Source organism: Agelaius tricolor, unplaced genomic scaffold, assembly GCF_023055355.1.
Source record: "Agelaius tricolor isolate 1412-34295 unplaced genomic scaffold, bAgeTri1.0.p SCAF_6, whole genome shotgun sequence".
NCBI lineage: Eukaryota > Metazoa > Chordata > Aves > Passeriformes > Icteridae > Agelaius > Agelaius tricolor.
Window position 1 is genome coordinate 28757171 of NW_027269266.1, and position 13910 is coordinate 28771080.

At 37.3% G+C, this 13910-nt stretch overlaps 1 protein-coding gene across 11 annotated transcripts in view; it reads left to right on the forward strand.

Annotated features, from left to right (window-relative positions):
• The window catches only part of HDAC9 (histone deacetylase 9), a 455819-nt gene that overhangs the window by 421242 nt on the left and 20667 nt on the right, over positions 1-13910 (forward strand). For all 11 annotated transcript variants that reach the window (XM_071429136.1, XM_071429143.1, XM_071429142.1 and 8 more), the window contains 2 exons: positions 4665-4798; positions 13738-13822. In XM_071429136.1, coding sequence (XP_071285237.1) covers positions 4665-4798; positions 13738-13822 — 219 coding nt within the window. The remainder of the gene's footprint in view (positions 1-4664; positions 4799-13737; positions 13823-13910) is intronic.

The following is a 13910-nucleotide window of genomic DNA, read 5'->3' on the forward strand; positions in this document are numbered from 1 at the left end:
ATCAATGAAAATTAATCAAATAGTCACGGAGGAGCCACAGGGAAGGAGCACGGAACACTGGTGGGTAGAATTTTGGCAGAGATCATTGCAACAGTTTTAATGAGAGGAAAACACATTGTCAAGTAAATTAGAGAGTAATGACATGATTAAATGGTAAATAATAGTTAAATACATGCTTGGAGGTCCAGGACAGAGACTGTGGAGGTTTTGTGTTCTGCATGTATTCCTCTCCAGGCTGCACTTATCATCCAGAGGAGCTCACCAGAGCTCTGCCTGTAATTTAGGGTTGGGTTGTAGCTTTTAAGACACTGAAGCCAAAAGAGCTGTCGGGGCCCCGCTGCTGAGGCTGAAAAAGCTGATGCTTTCTCCATAACTCTAAAGCTTCTCTAATCTTTTGATTGTTGTGTCCTTGTTCCTTCACCAGCCATCTCCAGTGAGCAAGGGCCAGCACCATGGCTTTGTTCAGCTTGCCATCATCCAAAAATGACTGCACAGGAGACATCTGCTCTCCTTATGCACAGTGGGGGACAGGGAAGGGGTCTCTCTTCTGCTGAGGCAGGTTTAGTCCCCACTAACTGTGTGTTTGCACATTTGCTGGCAAGCAAATTGAATTGCATATATGACTGTTTATGCAAACAAGGAGTGCTGCGGTGCTGGCTGGGAGCTCACCCCATCCATATGGTTCCTTTCTGTATCTGCTGAGCTTAGGATTCAAAAAGAGTAATGTTCACAAGTTGTCTTTCTTCTCAAATGCTTCTTTTGCAAAATGGGAAGTTGTCCATACAAACTCTGACTGGTTAGCTTTACTTCAAGCACACGTAACACAACACACGGCTCTGTAAGGAGCCTGTCAGAGGGGAACTGGCCTGGATAAGAGGTGTTTTACCTGCCTTCTGCTTGCCACTGTCCATTTCAGGTTATCAGAGTAAAGATACCTCAAAAACAACAAAAGAAAACTGAAACAACTCTGGATTCTCTCTTTATAGGATTTTTATATATATTTTTTGGTTTTCAGTAAGTCCAGGTAGAGTACAGTTGCTCCATTGACTTTGGTCGAATGAGGCTTCAGAAACCTCATCCATGCCATTCCTTGCTGCTTAGCAAAACTGAAAAAGTGTGGGGGGAGCTTGTCTGTTACAAACAGAAAAAAAAACCCAGGATCCTTACTGGGGCATCAATCCACTAAGAGATGAATCACTTCCTTAGATGGTAATTCAAGTGATCAGCACACTGTGTCCTTCAATAACAGCTTAACAGCTTGCTCATTAGTCTAATAGAATAATAATTTTCTCTCTTTCCACCTTCCTACACTAGAATAATTTCTTCTGAATATTGTATCTCCTCCAATAATAGTACTGCAGGACAGGAAAAAGTATAATTAAAAATTACACATTATGTTTTTGATTTGAAATTTTGTATTTTTACTTCAAAGATTGGCAAATAACAGAACATATACAGATTATCTGTCCAATGCATAACATGGTTTATAATGGTTACGGTCTTAATCTAGTCTTCTCTGCTTGTATGCACATTGTAAACCTTGGGGTTTTTTGTGAAGAAAGTATAAAACACCTGGTGAGTAAGAATTTCAGAATTACTTAGTAGTGTTTTGTTTCTTGTGGAAATCAAAGGTTAATCATAATATTTAATAGGATGAATATTTAATGCAAATGAATATTTAATGCAAGTTCTACCCAGGATACCCTAATGTTGGATCTGTTGATGAAGCAAGTTGTTTCATCTGTTGATGAAACTTTTAATATTTAAATTACAGAAATTATGAACATAATAGTTGGCACAAAACCATTCTCACAATTTCCAGGCACACTGCATGAGCCTAATTTTAAAAAATGCTGCACTTCTCTGAAATGCAAAATCACTGAGCACATTTACAAGAAGACTTCAGCAGGTACAATAGAAGGGCCAAGAACTGCTGCTGATTTCTAAATATTCATATGGGTTGGAAGGCCCAGGATTCAAAATACTTGTCTGACTCCTTTCTCACCTTAAGTTGGCCAGTGCTTGATCTCCTTATATCAGGGGAGATGACTGATTCTTTTAATGGTGCTTGTTACTATTTTCTTCTTGTTTTCATTAATTATTTGGCATGAACTACAGCCCATCTTAAAACTATTACTTCACTGGGATTCCTTTCTTTCCATTTTCTTACTTCTGCACTCCAGGGGATTTCCTTGAGGAAGCTAACATCTTTCCTAGGTTGCTGCAGTGACACAGGATCCAAGTTTCTTTGTTAAGAATTTCCATAACTCATTCAGTCACTGGCGATGTTGGTACTGTTGACTAAAGTTATTTCTTTAGTCTAGCAAGCCACCTTTACTTTCTCATGGTAGTTATACTGAAGAAAAGCCCCATCATGTTAATTTGGGTTGAAACAGTTTATCCTGTTACAGTGATCTCTGTTTGGAAAGATGCTTTCTGTGTAGCTCGTTGTATCCTGATTCAAGTCAGGGGTGACTATTATAGCACTGATACTAGGAAAGTCATCAGCAAACCAGGCAGACAAACTAATATTGTAACAATGGTGGTGGGTTATATTATGTATGGTTGTCTAAATGAAGAAAAGGCATAGCAAGAACCTTTACATTTATTGCCCTACAAATCTCAGAAGATTACGATGTGGAGATAGCAATATTTGCAGTAATACAAAATTCTCCAGTGTGCAGGGGAAACATGGTAGAGCTTTCCCTTCACAGAATCTGTGTAACACAAAGTATAATATCATCTTAAAAGTGCTGTTGGATTTTTCACACACTCCAAGGGTGAATTACAGATGTGGGGAGCCTGTGCCTGTTCAGTCTTCTTCATTTCCTGTAAATGTTCTATCTTTGAGTCACTTTGCACTGTTGGCACTCTCTTCTTATGGATCTAAAGATCTGCATGTGCAACATGCAGACAGAAATAATTTCTGTAGGTAAAAGACAGCAGAAATTGGCTAAAGATCAAAGGTTACCCTCATTCCACTCCTTCCTTCACTTTTATTATCCTTGTCTTAAATTGGGTTTTTTTTGTGGGGAGGGAGGTTGTTGAGGGCTTTTTTGTTTTTGGGTTTGGTTTTTTTTTTTCAGGAGGGAAGGCTGAGTTTAAATGGGCGTTTAAGGTTTTATTTCTTATTCAACCCTTTATGTGATTGGAACCATGGTGTAGTTACTTTGCTAGTATCAAAACTGCGGTATTTTTGGGTACAGAGAAGATTGGGCAGTGGCTCAAGGAAACAGTATTTCACCTCAAGTGTTTCTATGATCATCTATCTATATGTTAAGTGGCAAGTAAAGGAATTTTTTTTGTTTTGGGGGTTTTATTTCTGTACAGCTAATCCAGATTTGATATAGTATAAGTTCCTTTTCTAAAAAGAGCCAGACATGTGCTTAACAAAGATGTCCATTTTACATCCCAAGATGAAAACAGAATTAAACATGAGTTTGGAAAATTTTTCTGGAAAATATTCTTGTAATATTCACAGTTTTAATTTTTAGGAGTCTTCTTCACTGGAACGCAGTAAAAAGATGCTGATTTCCCTGTCTTTATAGAACTCCAGAGTTTAGCAAGTACCTTCTAATGCTTTATTTAAGGAAATGAAATGCACTGGAATGACTAGTGATGACCATCAATGAAGCAATTACAAATCTAGTATATCTAGTAAATCTGTACAAATCTAGTGGGAAATTAAGAATAAGATGTGATGTTTATTTAACATCAATAGTTTCAAATCTTTATTTATCATTTCTTACTTGAAAGAGATTAAAAAAAACAATAGCTGTCCTAGGAAACGACCACAAATTTTTTTCCAAAAATCTTCACTCCAAATTGACATGTTTCATGCAAGTTTTCTTGTCATTAAAAATGTAATAAATTAACTTTACTTGAATCACAGATGAAAACTTTGCGGTAATGTCTCTGTAGTTACAGATCACCACAGAAAATGGAGTACCATCATTTTTGGCTATGGTGCAGAGTTTCTTAGAGTACTGTTGGTCAGGAGTGAGCGATACTGGTAGAGATAGCTTCGAAGTTCTAGACAGTTTTGACTTATTCCAAACCCCTGAATTAAAGTTGTTAGTGCTGCTTCTAAAAACACTTCAAGATGGAGCTAAGAGGTAACATATGTTTCCACTATCTCTCAGTCCATGATTTTATATAATTCTCAAACCTCAAATACAAAGAAGAAGTAATTTTTAAATAAAAAACCCTTCATCATCCCATTTGGAAAGCACAGTTATTTTTAATTATAGCACCATAGTTTAACTACAAATATTATTTGTCATATCAATGCCATAAGTGACCAAGTCAAACCTCTCTAAATAACATGGCTATATATCACACTGATATGCAAATAGGAAGAGAATCCAAGGTGATAATAGTTAACAAAGGTAAGAAGAGAGACATCCTTGTTTTTCAACTAATCTCCAGCAATGAGGGATCAGCATGAGGGATATTATCTCACACGTGCCTCATAAAAAATTCCGTATACTAACTCCAAATCATCTGGTGAGGGCTATGGTCAGAAATAGGATACTGGACTAAGTATATCCTATGCTCCTTATACAGTATTCCAGAGCTTTCTACATTCTTGTGCAGCAGATGTGAAGCATGCCTGCAATGCCTGTTCTGCTTTAATTGTTTGCACTCCTGTGTTTGAATACCAGGTTTTGGTCACCTAACCAAGCAATTGCTGAAGCTGGCGGACGGCCGCGTGGTGCTGGCACTGGAGGGAGGACATGACCTCACTGCCATCTGTGATGCCTCTGAAGCCTGTATAAATGCCCTCCTAGGAAATGAGGTAAAACACAAATCATAGCAGGTGGAGAGAATGAGCAAAGTTTGCTGAAGCTGCTATCTTCGGTATTCTTTCAGTAACAATAGTGTCAGTCCTTTTTTTCGTTTGGTATAAAAACCATGGAATTTGAATATGCCTTAGAAATGAACAGGCCTGGTGGCATAAATACCTCTAAATTAGATGATTATACAAATTCTTTAGTTTATGCCTAAATTATTCCCAGTTCTGAGTAATATTTAAAACCTCCAAATGGCTTTTAGTGGTATGCTGAATACCAGACTACATCACTTAGTAGTCATTGCTGCACATATCATCTACTAGGAATGGACCTTTTAGGCATCTATCATGGGAAAAAAATGTCTTTTCCAAGGTAACTAATAATCTCAGAAACTGGGCATTGCAAACGTACATATTTTGCAGTATTTTGACACTTCACTTCTGAAACATTAATAAAAATGTGTACAAGATTAAAATAAAATTATAAATGAGGATTCAGGTTGATCTGTATGCAGTTGAAATGGAGTTCCCAAGAGTTATAAACACTGTATATTTTAAGAACTTTTGAGAGGAGACTATAGGACTAAGTAAATATGAGTATGTGCTATTTATGTATAGAAATACAAGATAAGGATTCTTACCAGTGAAAATATTTATTCTGTCCATTAAAAAAAATCTTTTATCCTATAAATACAGCGAGAAGGAAAAAAAATTGCTGAAGGTATAGCCAAAATAATTTATGAAGGGACAAAAGCCTTTACCATAAATTGCGAATTTTGCAAGATCTTGTTATAAAGTGGAGTGTGCCACTTTGTTTCCCCCTCAGGGGAAGTCTTAATAGCTATATAATCTCTCCAATCAAATGTATTAGTGCCAAATTGCAGGCTAGTCTGCCAGTTCCCTTCCACTTCAAGGCTTCCTACCTATGTGAATAAGGTGAAGTAATGTGTCTTCTGATGGATGTTGGGTAGAAGAATTTTTTAAGTGTTCTTTTAAACCTTTGCTTTTCATCTTTATGACACATCAACAATGCTTATTATTTTTGTACATTATACATACAATGAATTAAGTGCTAGTTTTTTCAAAAATATTCTCAGAAATGTTAAACAGACACCGGAAAAAAAAAAAAAAGAGAAAGGTTTCAATAGGTTTTATCTACTGTCACCTTTGACAAAACCCATAAGGAAAGTTTTCCAGTATGGTGGTATATGCTTCTAAAAAATCTGCTCAGCTCAGTGTTAGTTCTTTTATTTAGGTACTGAAGTATGAATTACATAACCCAGCTTGAGGCATTTGAAAATCTTAGAAATGCAGCTTTGCCTTCCTGATCAGCTGCCATTCCCCGGCACTCTCATTGATATTTCTCTTGTCATCTTCCCTGTGATAGTAACTTACAGCACCAATAGCTTTTAATAGCATTTCTAAACCCATTCCCTGAAGTTTTCACCCTTGTGGGACTAATGTGAATGGTTCTATGCTGATGGTGTGATGTATCCTCCTCTGTGTAGGTGCCTGGGTCCCTCTATCCAGTTATGACCATTTGGTGGTGCTACCCATTTATGGAAACTGCCTTATTTTGTTTTACTGCTGTATCAAACCCAACTATCTATCTTTCAAACCCAACTTTCTATCACTGAATGAGAATGAAAACAAAATCCACATGCAGTCATTTTTAATTCACTTGTAAAAGAAGATAGCCCTTCATAACTTGAAACATCTCAGGGAATAAGCACTTTTCTCATGTCCTTTTGCGAACAACAATGTCTTCTGGGACATGCATCAAGTGGTTTGGTGCAGCAGAATTTCAAAGACAAAATATGCTATTGCTGTGAAGAAAAGTACTCCAGAGAGGATGTTGCTACCAAGAGTACCACAAGAACCCAACATAAAAAGAATAAGTAAAGGTATTGCCAAAGAACAGACACTAATGAGAAAGTCTGATGCTTAGTTAGCAGTTCAAAATAGATTTATGAAAATATGCACCACATGGCCCACATCATATATATATATATACTGCTTGATTTCAGCATGCTATTCATGAACTTGCACAGCAAACTCCAACCACGTTCTGCTAAGGACAGAATTTTTTTTTCTTTAAACTACCAATTACTATAATTTGAGGATGCATTCTTCTCTGAATGCAATTATTTACAGGTGATTAATAGGATAATTATAACTTATTATCTGCCTTTCACTTTTACAAATAATGATCTATGCTGCACCCTTAGTTTAAAAACTTTGGCAAGGTTAACTTCAGTTCTAAACACTACACATGGATTTGAACTCAAATTAGAAAGGTTGGGAAAGGCCTTTGTGAGGTACCCTGCAGTTTGTCAGATGTATTTATTCATGTGCTGAGGATTAGAATTCATAAACATTTTGCAGAGCTTTTTGAAAACTTTTTCTTTTCTTTTGTTGTTTTTGGCCAGGACTTTTCAATACAGAAATTCACTGCTTCATGCGTCCTATTACCAACAGAATAACACTTTAAAAAAAATTCTAAAACTAGCCACAACTTTCAACTTTCAGCAAATGCTGGTCTGATATGTTACCTAAGAGGTAACATTAAATTTACAAGTGCAAAATGCCTTCTTTTGTTAGTTTCTTTTAGAGAACCAAGAAGGAAAACAGGCTAACATCCAAAATAGATATATTTTTATTTATACATGTCTTATAGTGTAGTGATTTGTTAAGTAAGATAACTTCTCACTCTTCTCTTAGAAAAAAGTGAGTGAAAACACTAGGAATGTAGTACTCTATCAAATTAATCTTCTTTAAATAATTTGAGCATGGAAGGACTGGTATAAGTAATAGAGAATTTTGAGGAGATCCACACCCTTTCTGACAGCAACCGGAAAGAAGGCAAGACACCCTATGGTATCTGAAATGGCTCAGTTTGGTTTGGTTTGTGAATACCTTCTTAAATAATAAACAAACTAAAAAGGAAATTAGAGAATTAAGGATAAACTTCATAAAGATCATTTTTTAATTAGAAAGTTTATATGTAAAAGTACCTCTAAGTATTTTGATATCTTGTGTTTTCCTCTCCATGCTTCTGTTTACAAGCAGAAAGTTTCCATGTCACTTTGAGAAAAATCCATTTGACCATTTGCAGGCCTAATTAGAAGCACTGTAGGTTATCTCCTTGGAAGGAAATCTTCCTAAGAGGTGAGAAGAGATTAAGCAGCTGGGTTCCCTTGAAATCCAAAATGTAAACATGGAAAACCTTCTGGAAGGTGAAAAAGCAAGATGACCATCAGTTGCCTTAAAATATCCCTGAATTTTCTCAACATGATTTGAGTCCATTAAAAGTGCATCTGTAAAAACAAAGGAAAAGATGGATTCAGATAATTCCAAAAGAATCATTGCTTTTAAGCCTTTCTGAGATTATGATATGCATGCTAAAAATTAAATTCTTTCACTTATTGTGACACTCTTTAAAAGATTCTACAGTTTTTCACACATTGGGTATATAGATTTAAACCTCACTTTTAAAGTGTATATAGATATACATATTACTTCAATTAAGAAAGCCACTGAATATTAAGATTTACAGTTTATTTCAAGAAGTCTGTGGAAAATTTGGTTGAATATTGAGATTTTCCACCAAAATCTTCATTGTGGAGTATGGAAATTTCACCCTATTTTGCCAGTCCTAGCTTTGGTGCTATAAAGAGCTCTGCTATGACTTTTGGTCCCTAGTGGTGGTGAGTAATGCTGCCCTAGACATGTAAGGGTATGTGTTCTACTTTCTTTCCTCCACATCATTTTTGAAGAGGCACTACTTGGATCTAAGAAATCCTTGGGCACGGGCTTTCCTTGAGTCCAGTATGCTAAATCCTGTATTTTATTTCCAACATAACTGCATTCATATAGGGGTTCTTCTGCAGCCAGAAAGAGTAGGAAAGTATTCTTTCAAGCACAAAACTCTGAATCAAAACCTAAGGATTTAGCTCTTCCTTCATCCCATCCCTTTTAAAGCAGCCAGGTGTGACATCTCCACGGGACACAGAAATCAGTCTAACATCATGGTCCCACTGATCTGTCTGCAGGTTTGGGCAGTGTCTCTCAGCTCCTGTGGCACAGCAGTTTTCTGTGGTGTGTAACAAGTGATAATTAGCCACAGATGGGGTCATGCTCTTCTTTGCACAGAGGAAGCAGAGAAGTGCAGTCCACAGTGCCTCTGCCCAGCGGGACCCTGCAACAAAGGCACAGAGAGGATGCATGTCTGTTCTCATTGACTCTGGCGGCCAAGGCTGAATTTGGCCCCAAGTGTGAAAACATTTTTAAGTGACTAAATTTAACATCTTCTAGTAAATATTCTTCTGGCTTGAATTTCAGTCTGAAGCCGAATTTGACAAAACATTGTGATTGGTTGGCTCCTAAGCATGCTTGAAAACTTACACCGGACAATTTTCTTGCAGAGTGTGAAGTATGTGCTTGTTTCTTGCAATCTGTTGAGCTGGCATTTGGGAGGGAATGGTAATTTAAGTGGAAAGCTTGTACTCTGCTGCTTCCCTGCTGATGATGAAAAGTTGGTGTTTTCTCCTTTGTGGAATTCAGTGTCAATCTGCGGCTGCTTGCCAGCTAGGCAGTGAGCTCTGCCAAGAGGGCATTAAAAGGGTTTATTTACCAGAACAGGTAAGTATTTCTCTCTCCAAAATGAAAATATTCATAGAAGTGAATATGGCTTCAGATCAATTTTAAATTGCATGGTAAACTCGCTCACAATCTCACATCCTCACTGTTAATCTGACTCTAATGCTAGAAAAAAATTAACACAGGGTCTAAAATACCTGTCAACTGCTGCTTGCATAAACCAAGAGTCGAGAAATAGAGATCTGGATTGGATAGGAAACTGGAGCAATGCTCGTGCCAGAGGTCAGCATGGTGACATCAAAGTTCCCAAGGTGAGCAGTGCTAGTCAGGAAGTGGTTTGGCCGAGGAAACAGAGAATATTCTGATTCCAAAGTTACATAATTCCAAGGGACTGTCAGGTGCTAATGACCCTAATGACCTCCTGTGTCTTTGAATTTATTCCCTGATGAAATCTGATTTGTTTATTTACTGCATTGTAACCCTTGGTCACAAAAATACCTTCCTGAAGCTCTTATATGTAAACAGGGAGTGCAGTAGCTCTAAGAAAATTGCTAATATAAGAACACATATATAAGAGGGACTGTGAGATCTTTGAACTTGCTCTTCTGTAATCATAGGCAGCATTAAGAGCCATAAAGCTCAGTCTTAATGTTTCTTTAGGTTTTTTTTTAAATATTAGAACCAAGAAAGGGGAGTTGTGATTCTTCCTCCTGCAGCCCTGGTATCCCTGAGGAGCCTGCCTGCCTTCCCCCCTTCCTCTGCTTCTGGCAGGCTCTCCACGCTCCTTACCTTCTGCGTACACTTGCCTCACTTGTCAGTAATCTCTAACTGCACTCTGCAACATTCTTCAGTGAAGCTTGGTACTTTAAAGCATGACAATGCTAAAGACAACATGAATATTTCTAGAATTTTCAGCTCAATACAGACTGCTGTAGTTTCAGATTCTCACCACGTTCCCAAGGATCAATTAAGATCCCTTTCTGGGCATATGAAATTTCCATCATTAATTCCTTCTTCAAACATTTGTTGATATGCCTCTGGCAAATTTTGGCATACCAAGTGATTTTTTTGCCCATTTACATTGTTTTTCCTATTTTGAAAATGATGAGTGGACTCAGTTTCTACATTAATCTTCTGCTTTGGAGACAAAAGCTCGATTCAGCCATGTAAAAGCTTTGAAAATGTGAACCTTTGTGTCTGGTCCAAACTGTCTCTCCAGTGGTTTGGTTATTTCTGCAGACTTGAGCTGTTCTTCTCTGAAAGATTTCTTTCCTGATGGTGTTTTTCCAGTGCTCTTTTCAGCTTCTTTTCTGTTAACCTCCAGATTTAATAGCCTTCATGATCTGAATGCCAGTAAGTGTGGGAGGGAAGGTGATGATGCCATATATGCCAGGTGTAGAGTAATTTCTTTTGTTCAGTATTGGGTCTAACTGTTGATATTTTCCAGAGACGCCTCTATGTATACAGTTGTATGCAACCAGTGGATATCTGCCAAAAGAATCCTCCTTTTGAATGCAGGCAGTCTCATTTCAAAGGGTATAGAAATAGCTGCGATAACCCTCTGGCTTTATTTCTGCAGTGATTTTGTAATGGAACTATATTTTGGGCTATGCAGGATAAATGATGTGATGAATTCACTTGTGGAGCCTGATAAAATTTCCCTGATATGAAAGAAGGTCCAAGCTCTGTTGGGCTGTACTTAAGGATGAGGAGACAGAAAGGCTTAGGAGCCTGCCTCAGCCAACCTTGGAATATAAAATGAAAGTTTTGTGGAAAAAAGAGTTAAGGAAATGATCAAACATGCCCATTATAGTCACATCACCTACAAAACTGTTAGTAGTGCTAACAGATGAAGCAATGATTGGGATAGATGTTGGATGTTTTACCCTTTTTCATCTTTTAAGGATTCATCAGCTTATTCTGATTTTTAAAAACATGTGCCATTTCTAAATATTCACCTATGAATAGGAAATATGTCTACATATTCAAACGCAGCCTACTTATTTTAAGAAAAATTCTATATTGATTAATAAAGAGGTGGTTTTGATTTATTAGGAAAATCAAACCTTTTGGGTTTTGGCTCTTGCAAAAATCCAGCTTTAAGGAGGGCAACAAAATATCCATCTTTTAATAGAAAATCTCCTCTAACTGTCTCGACATCAGTTGTTCCCATCTTAATAATTAGTACAAAGCGTTTGCATGTGATTAGTACAAAGGAATCTTATACCCAAAGGGAAAACCAAGACACAGTTCTCACATATTGCAATCTGGCAATTCCATACCTTTTACTATTATTCCTGCTGCTATGGCCTGGAGCTATTTTGTTCTGTTTCAGGGAAGTGAATTGGTCATCAAAGCCTTAGGAATTCGGAAATCGATGAAACAGAACCTTAAACTATTTTTTGCTGCCCCTTATGTGTTCCTGCACCCAGTATGACCAAAGAGAACTTCAGGGTTTTGTATTCTTCCTGGCCAAATGATAGATTACTTTAAAAAGAATATGACTAGTGATAAAGGAAATGCTATTTATCTGCATAAATCAAGGTATGGATTATTAAGGTTATTATATGGATTATTGTTCTAAAACCTGTAAAGCTTGATCTGTTGGGTGGCATTTTCATAAATACAGTTTCCCCCCAGGCAAAGAGTTACCAAATAGAGCCACCTATGAAGATAATAAAGTAGGTGTGGTTCAAGGATTGCTGAAGTGTCTGAAATATTATTTGTATTGTAATTGCTGTCTTTGTGCTAATCCACGATACATACTAGACAGGAGCAATCTTTCTTTGCACTTTGTTAACCAAGTAACACTGGGACCCAATCAGGTACAGCCGGCCCTTCTCTGCATGCTTGATCACTGAGCAGAATGGACTGATTTATGCTATGTGAAAACAAAACATAGTGCTATTGTTTCTAGCCAGAAGAAAATCTTCCAGCTGCAATCCCATATGGGCTTCTAAGGAAATAATGACATGAACAGCCCTATTCATTATAGTTACCAAGACTCCAAAGGACTGGTAATATTTGCAATGTCTTTATTGCTGACAGGCATTCACTGCTGATTGTAGTAGCAGGATCCCAGAAGTTTTGGGATTTGTAGCTGAGCTTGCTTAAAATAGCACCACTGAGGGAGTATCCACACTGCAGTTACTTCCCACTGTGTGTGCTTGGATCAAAGTTGATTTTATCTAGCTGGTGCGTAGCCATGCAGCGGTAGCAACCTGGAGGACAGTATATGATGGCTACTGAACTATTAACTTTGCAAAGGAAGCTCCTTGGGTGGGCTTCACTTGACCTAGCTCAAAATAGACCCAGGCACACTTAAGAAAGGAGTTTTGTCTGCAGTACAGATGTCTCCTGTCAATGATGGCTGAACTTCCTTAGCTTTAGAGAGAAGAGATTGGTATTGATATTGCTCTTTATTGTCCACCTTGGCACAGTTGCTACTCCTCAGGATGCAGGCCTGCACACCAAGCCATGGCAGTTTACATGGGGAAGCAGAAGAGTTTCAGCACTCTTAGCATAGTTCAAGGAGAATGTAGTTATTACAGTGCAAGGAGAAGCATTTAGCCCAAACAATTTTTTAATTTTTTCCTAGGAGAAAATGTGTGGAGGGTGGACAAAAAAGCAGATGTGGGTGACATTTAAAATACAGTTTATTTTTTATATTTATCCACTGCAGGGCAAAATAACTATGCAGTAACTGAACACTTCTTTCTGCTAGTGCAGTCCTACTAAAAGAATATGCAATTAAAACTAGGAAATTAAAATGTAGCTAATTCTGTAAAAAACTTACTTAGGGAAATATACTTCTAATCTGCATGACCATTTTTTTATTTACTACTTTATTTGAAATTAATGTTAAGCTAGTAAAAGCAGCTGTGTTTTATGGTTTTCCCCTATAAACCTTAAAATGTGAAAGATGGTTAGATGAAATAACACCAGAAAAATAAAGATAATAGAGTGCACACTTTGGTTCCAATGTGGCTTCAGCAAGGTTTTGTTTGGAGTGCCCAGCTGCGTATACAGACACAGTGGAATTTGGTTTGTGAGGAACCTACAAAAATTACACAAATAACTAGCATTTTTTAATGAATAATACACAGACATGCACCTGCCTCAGAGACTCCATAGATTAGTCTTGCAGCCAATAGAAAAGCCCCTTGGAATTCAATTACATGGCTGGAAAACAGAAAACAAAATCATGACTATACATTTAGAACTGATACCAGCAACATATTAACCAGTTCTTGGGCTGAGCTTTTCCTGAGGATTGGATCATTTCAGTTTGTTTTATGTCCCTGTGGCTTATTGAATATTTATATTATTCTATTCTGTTCTTTCAGCTGGAGCCTCTCCCGGAAGATATTGTGCACCAAATCCCCAATATGAATGCAATAGCTTCTTTAAAAAAGACCACTGAAATTCAAAGTATGTTTCTCAATTTGAATTGGTGGGTTAGTGGGCTTGGGGTTATTTTTTATTATTAATTAATGTCATAGACATTATTGTTTCAGAG